Here is a 13201-nt window from a genome sequence, read left to right as displayed (position 1 = left end):
CATGTAGACAGTAGATGGCAGTATCGGCACAGAAAACACAAAACTCAACACATATCCTAGTTAGCAAGAATATAGATGCACTGAACTTTCTAAAATCATTTGTTATTATAGTGATAAACTTCACACAGTGGACCCAGGATGGCACGTGCCTGCCAAGTGACACTTTCAGTTGCAAGAAAATCCCCCCCGAATAGCCGACCTTTCTATGCGAGGGACAGTATATCCGTCTCCTTTGGCGCGGGATGGCCCGTGCCTGCCAAGTGACACTTTCAGTTGCACATTACACTGCACAGTAGTGTCCAATACTCGCATTACAACACACAGTAGTGTCTCTTATTCATGTAATGCCACACAATAGTACCCCGATAGAAAACACCTTCTATACAGGGCATATTGGGAATGGAAATAGAAAATGGAAATGTGGACCAGTGCTAATAAATGTATTACAGGTTGAGTATCCCATATCCAAATATTCCGAAATACGAACTATTGCGAAATACGGACTTTTATGAGTGAGACTGAGATACTGAAACCTTTGTTTTTTGATGGCTCATTGTACACAAACTTTGTTTAATACACAAAGTTATTAAAAATATTGTCTAAAATGACCTTCATGCCGTGGGTATAAGGTGTATATGTAACATAAATGCATTCTGTGCTTAGATTTAGGTCCCATCACCATGATTTCTCATTATGGTATGCAATTATTCCAAAATACGGAAAAATCCCATATCCAAAATACCTCTGGTCCCAAGCATTTTGGATAAGGGATACTCAACCTGTACTAATTGTATATGAGGAATGCGTTCAAACCACATTTGCCATTAGTATATCTGATACTGCCCATAGGCGCACATATACACTTACATACATAGTCACACACAAAACAAATACATATGATATACAGTACAGTCACACATACAGTATACACAAATACAGTCACATACATACTGTACATACTCTAGCTACACACTTATTCACATACATGGTCACACACAAACACACACACATAAATACAGTAGATACTTACACACACAAACATACATATATACATAGTCCCTAAACACATCATGATTCCCAGATATCACTCTTTATAGCCCCAATGCATGTGTTTGAAAACTATTATACACTTTTAGTTGCAAGAAATTAAACACTGTCAAATGTGGCTTGGAGATTGGTATGCTATTTTGGGGGATGGGACAACTTAACATTGCTTTCAAGTTGTTTTCTTCCTACTTAGTCCCTTTAATTACCTGCAATAAAGAGACTTGGTTTCCTTAACAGTTATCTTTAAGACAATCCTTACATCCCCCCAAATAGCTAACCTTCTTACATGAGAGTAACCTTTGGTACTAATGAACTTTGCAAACTAACCATTTTAGTTTAAAGAAAGAAATCACTATGTTAAATTCTTTGCCCAATCACTCACTTTTTAAACACATGATTGTGGCTTGTGTAGTGCCAACAGAGGTGCAGTGGCAAACGCAGGATTTGCAAGTGGGGGTTTCCAGAACTGGGCGGAGCCCAGCACGGGGGTGGGGACTGAGGTGACCCAGTATATGCTGGGTCCGTAAAACTAGTGTGCCTGTGTATATATACATATATATATACACACACACACATATACATATATATATTTATATATATGTATATACAGTACACACACATATATATATATATATACACACATGTATATATATCATGTGTGTGTGTGTTTATATGTATGTATATACATGTGTATATATGTATGCACATGGATATATATGTACTATAATTAAAATAAAGTAAACTTTTATTAAGCACTTACAAGTGCCACCAGGAAGACAGCAAGCTGCAGAGGACACTAAGATGCAAAATAAATAAATATATGTGCGTGTTCCCCTTTTTTCCACTCTCGTGGTGGAGAACATACACACTCGGGCGCTGACCAAATTTCTCTGTAAGATTCTATATTTCTAATTTAACTCTGAGACAGCTGCAGCTCTAAAGAAGGGACCACTTAATCCTTAAAGATTTTAACATACACCACAAAAATTATTTAAAGGGCTGCTGTCCCAGAATGAAATAAATTTATCCAAAACAAAAATAAAAATATTTAATTAAGCACTTAATACACACGGCCGGTGTTTTGTATACACAATCACATTAATAAAATCATTTATAATAACCATGCATGCTTCAACACTTAATACCAATAATTCTACTTTCTCTTTCAATATAACTCATAAGGAAACAATTGTTGCCAATATTGTAACAGTTCCCAAACACTTTTATAGCTACATATAGCAAAGAATGTAGCTGATGATGGACAGTCTCTCCGTATGTTACTGAAATGAGACAATCACTCTCTGTCTCTGCTGAATCCTGCCAATAATTAGTCTGGTAACCAGCTGGTTTCCTTGAGTATTTATTGGGGACCCTTATAGGAATATTTAATATGACCTTGGATTGAATAGGTCCAACTGAGACAAAGTCATGGATCAAAATGCAGTCCCCAGGTAAGCGCTCCAAAGTTGGCGTGGACAATTAGCGGCACACTCCCATATTGATCTCACCCACTCCAGCCGAGCAGCGTTTAATAAAGAGTATCCTTCGTCCACTAGGCAGCAGACTTTAAAGTGCAGAACACAGCAACACCAGATGTGTACTTCTTTATGCATTTCTCCGCCTATAATCATCAGCAGCTTCATCAGAAGAATATTTTTATGGTGCAGAGGATGCTAGATAGCCATTAATAATACTCATGCAGCTAAAAAAAAATATATATATATATATATATTTATTTATTTTTTGGGTGGAGGGGGGTTTCTGGGTGCCCGGAAGCCCCCCCTGGGTGCGCCACTGAGGTGGGATTATTTTTTTTCTCATGTTTATTATTATTTTTATCTGCATGTGTATGTGGAGTGTTTATTAGTTGTCTGGTGTGCCGCACGTTCCATTGACTATGCTGTTTCTCTGTGTAGGCACCGGCTCCAGTTACATGACTTTAATCAGTATTGTCACACCATCTAGATGTATATTATATATTTATTTATTAACAGTTTCTTATATAGCACAGAAAATTCCGTTGCAATTTACAATTGGAAATAACTACAACAAACTGGGTGATAACAAACAGTCATAGAGGTAGGAAGTCCCTGTTCGCAAAATACAATCTATAGGGAAATAGGCATTAATACACAAGGATAGGTGCTATCTATTGCATAGTTGTTCGCCAGATAGCAAAAGTTCTTGAGAGGTAGGGAAAGTGAAAAATGAGAAGACATGTGAGAATATGTGTGGACTATAAAGAGTGGATGCAATTTGATAGGAAGGCTTATTTTATATATATATATATATATATATATATATACAAAGAGGATTCCAACACATGGAAGGTGCACTCTCGCTAGTAAAGTCAATCAGTCAGTCACATGTCTTGTCCACCAGAGTTTAATGTCGACGTTTCGGTCCCATACCGGACCTTCCTCAGGACAGGTGGTACATCGGATTAACAATTCACAGGTAGCAATGATAGACAATTTCTTATCTGAAAAGAACAATATTCACACTATTAATCGCAAGCCTCGCCGGTCCCTGGAAGATATACGACCCAAAAGTGATCCAACCACCAAGCTTACTCAATATATAATGTTCACATGCACGGTATAAATGCATATACACACACATATATAAACACATACATATACACACATATATACATACTTACACATATATATATGTATACACATATGTGCATGTGTAAATGGCCAAATATCACCAGTGTGACAGCTCCCCTACAGAGACCCTTTCGTACCTGCCGGGTAGGTATCCCAAAAACCATCAGCAGATCATGAACCGTATACCGGAAGATCAAAATAGTACATCCAATTATGCACTATAATAAATATATGGAGTGTCAGTATACACCCTCCAAAGTCCCGTTCAGTTAAACAAAAAAACAAAAAACCAGCAGGATAATCATAAACATGTGGTACCTGTTCCAAGTTCCCGGAAAACAATGATGCAGCCACGTTGATATATGGACCAACAAATTCCTAAAATACAATGTTCTTTTTAAATGATGTGGTGTCTGAAACATTACCATTATAATCATCAATATACATTATATCTATATATATATTTTCTAAGAAAATATATATATATTGATGATTATAATGGTAATGTTTCAGACACCACATCATTTAAAAAGAACATGTGATTGGATGTAGCATTAAGAATTTAATCCTGTCCTAACCAGTGGTAAATCATTTTTTCACAAAAACGGGTATGTATGTCCATCCCTACTTGATTGTATTAAAGTACCCGTTATGAGAGAAAAAAAGAGTCTATTATTCAATAAGTTTATCTTGAAGATTATGTGATTTACTTATTTCCCTCTGTAACTATTTAGATTATAAACCCCTGATGAAGTCCTAACGGACGAAACGCGTTGGGTTTCGTATTATTGGGTCAAAAAAGTCACCACCACAAGCATCTGGTTGGATACACGTCCTTTTCAAGTTCCGATTGTGATTACCTGACTATAAAATCCTCATATCAACTAAAAATGTCTATGTATAAGATTGTGAAATCGTTTTACTGAATTTTTAGACAATTGTATCAATGTCGAATTTTTAGGTTACAAGTACCTTTTATTTGTGTATAAATAAAAACCTTTTAAATATTGTTAATCTAAAGGCTGATTGGCTCCCATGAGAACCTTTTTACTCCATATATAGATATATAGATATATATATACAGTATATATGGATTGTAATCTTGTGAGCAGGGCCTTCCTACCTCTATGTCAGTCTATTTTGGACTATTACATACCCTCCAACATTTTACACACAAAAACCGGTACAAATTAGAGAAAGGGGCGTGTCCATGGGTAAAGGGGGCGTGGCCAGGTCCCTTTTCCTATACTTTCAATGGAAGTTTGGAGAGCCAAAAATAGGTACAGACCATAAAAAAAAGGTACTGTACCTATTAAAAAGGTACAGTTGGAAGGTATGCTATTACTGTTGTTCTAATTGTAAAGCACAACGGAATATGCTGCACTATATAATAAACTGTTAATAAATAAATATATTGATAGGGGCCCCCACATTTTTGTTGCCCTGGGGCCCCCACATGTCAATACGTGTTTGCAAACTACCCCTTTATTTAAAAAAAATAATCTAGAATTATTTGCCGAATCATTCACTTTTTAAATACATAATCCCATCGCTAATCAATAACTGTGCATGCAAACATTGTGTCTTGTGTAGTGGCAGCAGAGATGGGATTATTTTTTTATCTTGTAGGAGGTTGTATGATGCTATGTGGGGGATGGGGCGATTCTCTGAAAGATAGCAACAAAGAATTTAACTACAGATAAGTATAAAGAGCTGTTCAGCTTGCACATGCTTTTCTGCCTCAGAATTTCACAAATTTTACTTATATCATGGATAATGTCAAAAATATGTAAGTAATAATTAATTTATCTGTCTTTGTATTTTTGGACCAGTCTACATTGAAATATATTTCTATTTTTCAATTTGTTTCAGTGTAAATAGGCAGATAAATTCCCAGGGTACTGTGCTTCTTTATCTATCTATCTATCTATCTATCTATCTATCTATCTATCTATCTATCTATCTATCTATCTATCTATCTGTGTATATTAACCTTGACTTTACATTAATTAATTTCCCATAACAGTATAAAAAGAACTCCTCTGGTCTGTGAGTTTTGCCTCAAAATATATACAACACTGAGCACACATCTCAGGAGTAAATGCAAAAGAGGAGCTTCCGCTACAGAAATTGCACAAATCTCTGATAAAGCCCGCTGGAGCGCACTTTCATTCCTGAAGAATGGACGATGTCTTGATTATGAAGAATTTTCGAGATTACAGAGCATTGACAGTGTGGTTAGCTATTTAGAGGCAAAGGGCCACTTTTTCAGGAATAAGACCATATTACCACCAAGGTAAGCATTATTTATATATTACTATTTTTATTATTATCCTTTATTAATATGGTGCCACAAGGGATCCGCAGCGCCCAATTACAGAGTACATAAACAAACAATCAAACAGGAAAACAGCAATTTACAGTTCATGACAGTATAGGACAAGTACAGGGTAAATAAACATAGTTACATCAGCAGATGACACTGGGATAAAGGGGGGTACTCACGGAGCGATATTCTAAGCAATCTGACTAGATTGCTTAGAATATTGGCATGATCGCTCCGTGTGTAGCCCCCTCGGCGATAGCGATGCGCGGCCCCGCACACCCGCTGGGTAAAGTAAGCGCCCCCCCGTCTCCCCCCGCCCGCTCAGCACAGATCGCGCTGTGCTGAGCGGCAGGAGAGATGTGTGCTGAGCGGTTCGCTCAGCACGCATCTCTCCTTGATCGGCCCGTGGGTACTGGGCTTAAGTATCAGGTGGCAGAAGACTGCTGAATTTGGTGCAGTTGAAGATTATTAAAGTAAGAAAGGATAAGCACATGAGGGAAGAGGGCCCTACTCGTGAGAGCTTACATTCTAAAGGGGAGGGGTAGACAGACGGGTGACACAGATGGGGTACATAGAGAGCGTAGAACAGAGGGTTAGGATGAGATTTGGCTGGGTTTGGTGAAGAAGTGGGTCTTGAGAGCCATTTGAAGTTTTGTAGAGAGTGGGAGAGTCTGAGGGGGAGAGGTAGGGAATTCCAGAGAAGTGGTGCAGCACGTGAAATCTTGGAGGTAAGAGTGGGAGGAAGTAATCAGTAGGCAGGAGAGTCGGCGTGCATTAGCAGAGCGAAGAGGATGGGTGGGAGTGTAAAGCGAGATAAGATCAGAGATGTAGATTGGAGAGGAGTGGGATATATGTGGTTATAGGTGCAATTATGTATTTATAATATTATTTAACTTGTATTCTTTAGATCACCTACATTTGTAGCCAGGTCAACATCTATGATAGTCCATAAAGAAGAATCAGCTATGGTAGTCCCTGCTAACACATGTGATGAAGAAGTGGGAAGGTCTCAGCAAGCCATGGAAGGCAATAGTGAAGTATCCATGTAGGTACTTGTTTAAAGCAATAAGATAAATTAATCAATTAGAAACTTTTGGCCTATGGGTGCCGTGGAAAACAATCTGATACTCTAGGGAGCCATGATCCAAGAAAGTATGGAAATCACTGTTTTAAACTGTTTCTACTATTTACTATACAAATCTCTGTAGCAAATGTATTAATAAAACAGTAAAAATTCAGTAAGTCAGTGTAAGGGAGGAGGGTGCCCATGTGTCCCTTGTCTAATAGTAATATCATGCCCTTGCAGGGTTATTTTCAGAGATGAGGGGGCCCATGAGCACCAGACACCCCATGGCCATTATAAATAAGGCAAAGGATGAAACATTTATGGATAATAATGCCAGACAGAATGGAAAGAAAGAGATGAGCTCGAAAATTTATTGGTTTGAGAAGTGCATTCATATAAGTGATACTGTATATTAAATAATGCAGAACACTGCAAAGCACAACAATATTAACAGATGAGTGAAAATAGGCCCTCATTCCGAGTTGTTTGCTCGCTAGCTGCTTTTAGCAGCTTTGCACACGCTAGGCCGCCGTCCTCTGGGAGTGTATCTTAGCTTAGCAGAAGTGCGAACAAAAGATTAGCAGAACTGCTACTAAATAATTCCGGCAGTTTCTGGGTAGCTCCAGACCTACTCCTACCTTGCGATCACTTCAGACTATTTAGTTCTTGTTTTGATGTCACAAACACGCCCTGCGTTTGCCCAGCCACTCCCCTGTTTCCCCAGGCACATCTGCGTTTGTATCTGACACGCCTGCATTTTCCAGCACACTCCCAGAAAACGGTCAGTTACCTCCCAGAAACGCCCACTTCCTGTCAATCACTCAGCGGTCAACAGTGCGACTGAAAATCGTTGCTAGACCTTGTGTGAAACTGCATCGGCTTTTGTGAAAGTACGTCGCACGTGCGCAGTGCGCACCATACGCATACGCAGAAGTGTCGCTTTTTTGCCTGATCACTGCGCTGCAAACGGCAGCTAGCGATCAACTCGGAATGAGGGCCATAGAGTTTAGTTAACATTCTTCATAATTACTAAAAATATTGATGTTGGTTGAGCAAAAAGTAATGGTGGCTATTAACCAATTCTGCTTTTACCAGCTAATATTCCTAATCTATTCCCACACCAAACCATTAGGTCTAAATGGACGGTGATAGTGCGGAAGAACATGCAGAAAGCTGGAATGTATGCCAAGCATTCATCGAATACACCATTACTCAGAGGTTTCAGGAATTATTTGTCCAAGACATTAGGAGTTTGCAACAGTAAACAGGAGGTAATGGATTATGCTATGTATAAATACATGTTATCTAATTCCATTCACATTTAGTCATGATTGAGATAGCAAGCATGTGTGCAATAGTTTCTTATTATCAATTTGTAATCTTTCAGCCATCAACATTTTACTCACTTATATTGGCAATATTGGTATCAACCAATAAGTAGCCCTCATTTTTTCAGCATCAATGTACATGAGATAATTAATAGGTTGAATCCATTACTCACAGTATATTATGACAATTGAGAGTTAAATTATGCATTTTATTCTATATATTTCTCTTACATAATAAAATATTAAGCAAAGTATTATGCATCTGTGGCTCCCAAAATCTGGATTGCCAATCTTCAAGAAAAACATATTTTTCATATAAGTGCCATGTCTTGCAGTCTTAACAAAAACTCGCTCTCATACTTTGCCAGAACTCATTTTCACCACTCTCTGTGTATACAGGTAGAAAATGTTGCACGGTATTTACATTTCATGGACCCACAAAAAGCATCAATGGATTTTGTGAAAGACATAGAAAAAACTAATCTCTACTTCACAAAGCTGAGGGAACTTGGTCTCTGTAGCCAAACAGTATTTAATTATTTAAAAAATATAAGAAGATTTGTAAAATGTCAAACTACGGCCACCAATCTCGGAGCAAGTGACCCTGACCTATATCAAGCCTGTTGCCATTTTCTTCATGTCACTGACGCCATTCAGAAAAAACTGAGTAAAGGTGTATCACGGGAAACGGTCGTCAAAAAGTAAGACCAATACTTTTAGATTATTTGTGGGTTTTCATTTTACTTAGATCATTGTGAGTGAACATTTATCATCATATGATCTGCAGGTACAAAAGATTGACAACAGACCACTTGCAGCCACAGGATTGTCGTCAGCTGCTAGAAGTGGCAAAATCAGATTTTATGAATTGCATCAAGAAGGCTGATATTTGTGAAAGACTGTCGGCCAAAGATAAGGTGTGCATTTTGCATTATCTCGAGGCTTTGCTAATCCTAAAGCACCTCCAAAGACCTGGAGTGGTTGCCAATATGACTGTAAGTACTGTTTATTATTATTATTATTATTATTATTATTACATTTTATTTATTAGGTGCCACAAGTGGCTCGCAGTGCCATACATACAGCACACATTAGAAGAATACAGGAAGTAAGTGAGGCACAGATGGCCAAGGAATAAACATGGAATTGGGATAGCTGCCTCAAGATCAGGTTATGTGTAAGGGTAGGCTTTGATGAAAAGGTGGATTTTCAGTACCCGTTTGAAGCTTTGCATGGTCAGGAGAGTCTATTGTAGTGAGGGAGCTTGTTCCAATGAAGGGGGCCATACGGGCAAAACATTATACTTCGTTAACTTGTTAATCTGAAAATATTGGTGCGAGGTTTAATGTTAATATTGTATCTTCATATTCTCAGGTTGAGGAATGGCATGAGAGGGTTCATCACACCTTCACATCAGAGGGTGTATCCGAAATCCGTGTTGTTGTGGGAGTTAAACAACACAAAACGGCAACCCATCAAGTGGCGACATTTGCTCTCACAGAAGAAGAAGAAAAGGTTAATTGTAGATCACAATTATATAATTTCAATGCTAGAAGAATTACTGAATTAGTAATTATTAACAGATCTTCATCTTTTCTAGTGGTTCAAAACTTTTTTTGATGTGGTGCGACCTTTATTAGTAAAGGGAGATCAGCCTCAGAAAACATTTTTTATTTCAACAAAGGGAGAACAAATTTATAATGTTACTAATGATCTTCGCCAGTTACATGAAAAGTAAGTACAGTACTGAGTCTACCAGCAGCTACTGATCATATACCTGCACATTGTCACACATCTTCTACCTCTGTGCATAGAAAATAGCACATACTTATCAGAAGTGATCTGTGGTGACTCGTGAGATACATTTTTGGGGAGGCACTGGCTAGTATCAGAGTCAAATTTACACACTATATACGTACCTGAAAGTGCATGTGGGCATTATTCACAGGTGCAGCCGAATTTACATGTGCATATACACAGGTTTGGTAGTATATACATGTGGGCATTATACACAGGGGCGGCGGTATAATCATGTAGGCATTATGCACAGGGGCAGAAGTGTATACATGTGGGCATTATACACACGGGCAGCAGTATATACATGTGGGCACTATACAAAGGTGTGGGAGTTATACACAGGTGCAGCAGTGTGTACTGCTGGAAATTTCCTGAGTTTTGATGAGGATTGAGTGTAAAAGGTTGGTTACTCTGTGCCAATTATTTGTAATTTAATTTAAGAAAAAAAGAAAAAATCTTTGTAAACTTTAAGATAGTTTTCCCTATAACACCTATACACAGGTATAAGCTGCTAAATATTACAAGCCAGATGGTTCGGCGTACATGTGAAACTTGGACATTGGCAGAGTACTCAGATGTTCAGAAGAGTCTCTTCACCAAGTACCTGGCACATACCAATTTGACAGCAGATCGACATTATAGGGAAAAGACATTACACAATATATGTCTTGGCTCAAAACTGGTCACCCAGCTTGGATCTATGTCTAAACCTATGGAGGCACAAGAAAGCACTTCAAGGTGAAATATATCAGTTCATTTTCCATGCCTTCACCATATTTATTGTCATTTTAAAAGCTTCATATGATATAAACTGTATCTTTAGTATATGCATTGTATATCCTGGTTCTGTTTCCAAACAGGGATGGACTACAGGACAGTGACTCCATAGAGTCACATAAGAGAAATTACTTCCAGAACCTGCTAAAAGAGTTCCCTGTAAACATAAAACAATCGAGACCAAAGAAAGTTGACTGCAAACGTATATCGCCATTGTATTGGCATCACTGTAGAAAAGAATGGACAGCTAAGCGTAACAAGAAAAGAGTGAAGCATATAATCAGTAAGTATAGCAAATAGCAAGTACATTAAACCATTTTTCAGTATCAAGACAGAGTCTCACCCACTTATTGCACATCCACTAATAGCATGTTTTACATAAAAATATCAGTTTTTGACATGATATGAATTATATTTATTTTTAACGCTAAAGACAAAAGTATGTCTTGAGTATTTTTGTGTTTTTTATTATTGAAAGTATATAGAAGAAACTGGTGCTAAAATATTTTTTTTATTATTTTTATTTTTGCAACAGGGGCATTCCCAGCAAGGCGCCCAAAAACTGTCCAGTTGAAAAAGTACATAAGAGAAAAGAAATGGAAATGTAGTGAATTAGAGATTAAACAGATAGCTGAGGCATGGAAGCCTAGGAAGTTACAGAACTGGAAAGACTGCAAGGCTCTGGAAGAACACATCCGCTTGCAAAATTGGAAAGGGCTGAAAACTACCACAGATATAGAAAGCGGTATAAAGAAAGTAATGACAGAGAGGGCTTTCCTTAAAGGGGAAGCAATATGTGACTTCCATGGAGAACAGATAAGTGCCAAAAAAGGCAGAAAAATGCAAGAAAATAAAAACTGTCATGACCTCTTTTTTTATAAGGATACAGAAGGCAAGTCATGGTGTATCAATCCATCCTGTACATGCCACACTCGGACATATTCCAAATTAATGTGGAAATCCAGTACAGAATTTAATGTGATTCCAATATACAAAAATACATTTGGCATTCTCATGCTAGCTGCAAAAAACATACCAGCCAATCAGGAGTTAACATATTATGTTGCAAAATAACTGTGGACAGTGGAGATTTTTCTTTTAATAGTTGGTTAGCATTTCCTTAAAAAATGGACTGCAAAGACAGTTTGGAAAACTCTGCATTATAACATTAGACTGCCTCTTAATTCTGCACAAATAACCACTATAAATTGTAAGCACAGTGTATGTGTTAATGTATGTAAATAAAATATATATTCCTCAATTATCTGCTCTCGTGTATTTTAGATTAGGAGTTCAGGGGCAAAATCAAGATTTCTAGTGGGGACTTTCGAAAGTTTGATTTTAGGGCAGGTGTGTGCAGGCTTCTGGCTGAAGAAGAGAATATTAATAGCATGTAGCAAGCTACTGACTTCTCCATAATAAAACGCAGTGTATGTAATACATCAGACATACTGTATACAGGGCCAGAAATCACAGTAACATGTTATATGCAGCAGTAGGGCCAGCCATACATAGTACAGTGTATGTAATACATCAGACATATACAGTACCAGTGATCACAGTAACCCGGTATATGAGGCAGTAGTACCAGCCATACATAGTGCAGTGTATGTAATACATCAGACATATACAGGACCAGTGATCACAGTAACCCGGTATATGAGGCAGTAGTGCCAGACATACATAGTGCAGTGTATGTAATACATCAGACATATACAGGACCAGTGATAACAGTAACCCAGAGGGAGAAGGATGATGCTGACTGGGGATTCTGATCTTTGCTGCTGGAAACACTGCTCCTCCCTCTGTGTACCTCTCAGCCTTTGGCTGTCCTGGTGCCCACATTCCCCTAATAATCACATCATGTCACTGCCCCTTTCAGATGGAGCCTTGTCCTTACCAACACATAACTCTACTCCTGATATACTCTGCGCTGCTGGGGAGCCTGCTCCTTCCACTGAATAACTCTCAGCCTGTGGCATCCTGGTCTGTGGCTTCCAGGTGACCCTCCTTCTCTCCTCAAATCATGACACTGCCCAGGTCGCCTGCAGACCTATCCTCGCTGACACATCACTCATCTCCTGATATACTCTGTGCTGCTTTGTGTCATCTATTCCAAGAAAAAAGGTAAATCTATGTCTGCTCCTATTTCCATCAAAATTGTCGATCTCTTAGATTTTCAAAGATAGCCAAAGGGAAATTTTCTCCAAAAAGCTAAAATAGCGGGTTGCATGATGTGGGACAGGTA

At 38.2% G+C, this 13201-nt stretch overlaps 1 protein-coding gene across 1 annotated transcript; it reads left to right on the top strand.

Annotated features, from left to right (window-relative positions):
• Positions 1 to 2475: 2475 nt before the first annotated feature.
• On the top strand, positions 2476 to 12160 carry LOC134995001 (uncharacterized). The gene is made up of 11 exons (XM_063951040.1): positions 2476 to 2498; positions 5686 to 5955; positions 6893 to 7030; positions 8184 to 8322; positions 8779 to 9080; positions 9167 to 9374; positions 9754 to 9894; positions 9980 to 10113; positions 10678 to 10914; positions 11037 to 11236; positions 11489 to 12160. Exons 1-11 carry the CDS (start codon positions 2476 to 2478, stop codon positions 12025 to 12027), a joined length of 2331 nt encoding a protein of 776 aa, XP_063807110.1. The 3' UTR covers positions 12028 to 12160.
• The last annotated feature ends 1041 nt before the right edge of the window (positions 12161 to 13201 follow it).

Source organism: Pseudophryne corroboree, unplaced genomic scaffold, assembly GCF_028390025.1.
Source record: "Pseudophryne corroboree isolate aPseCor3 unplaced genomic scaffold, aPseCor3.hap2 scaffold_1353, whole genome shotgun sequence".
Lineage (NCBI taxonomy): Eukaryota > Metazoa > Chordata > Amphibia > Anura > Myobatrachidae > Pseudophryne > Pseudophryne corroboree.
Note: the sequence above shows the minus strand (reverse complement) of the source record. Positions and strands in the feature narration are given on the sequence as shown.

What these genes read in the sequence shown, in the direction of transcription:
- LOC134995001 (XM_063951040.1), top strand. Translation starts at nt 2,476, where the DNA reads ATGGATCAAAATGCAGTCCCCAG. An exon ending in TTTGCAACAGTAAACAGGAG is followed by an intron (nt 8,323 to 8,778) that starts GTAATGGATTAT and finishes CTGTGTATACAG; the next exon opens with GTAGAAAATGTTGCACGGTA. An exon ending in CGGGAAACGGTCGTCAAAAA is followed by an intron (nt 9,081 to 9,166) that starts GTAAGACCAATA and finishes TATGATCTGCAG; the next exon opens with GTACAAAAGATTGACAACAG.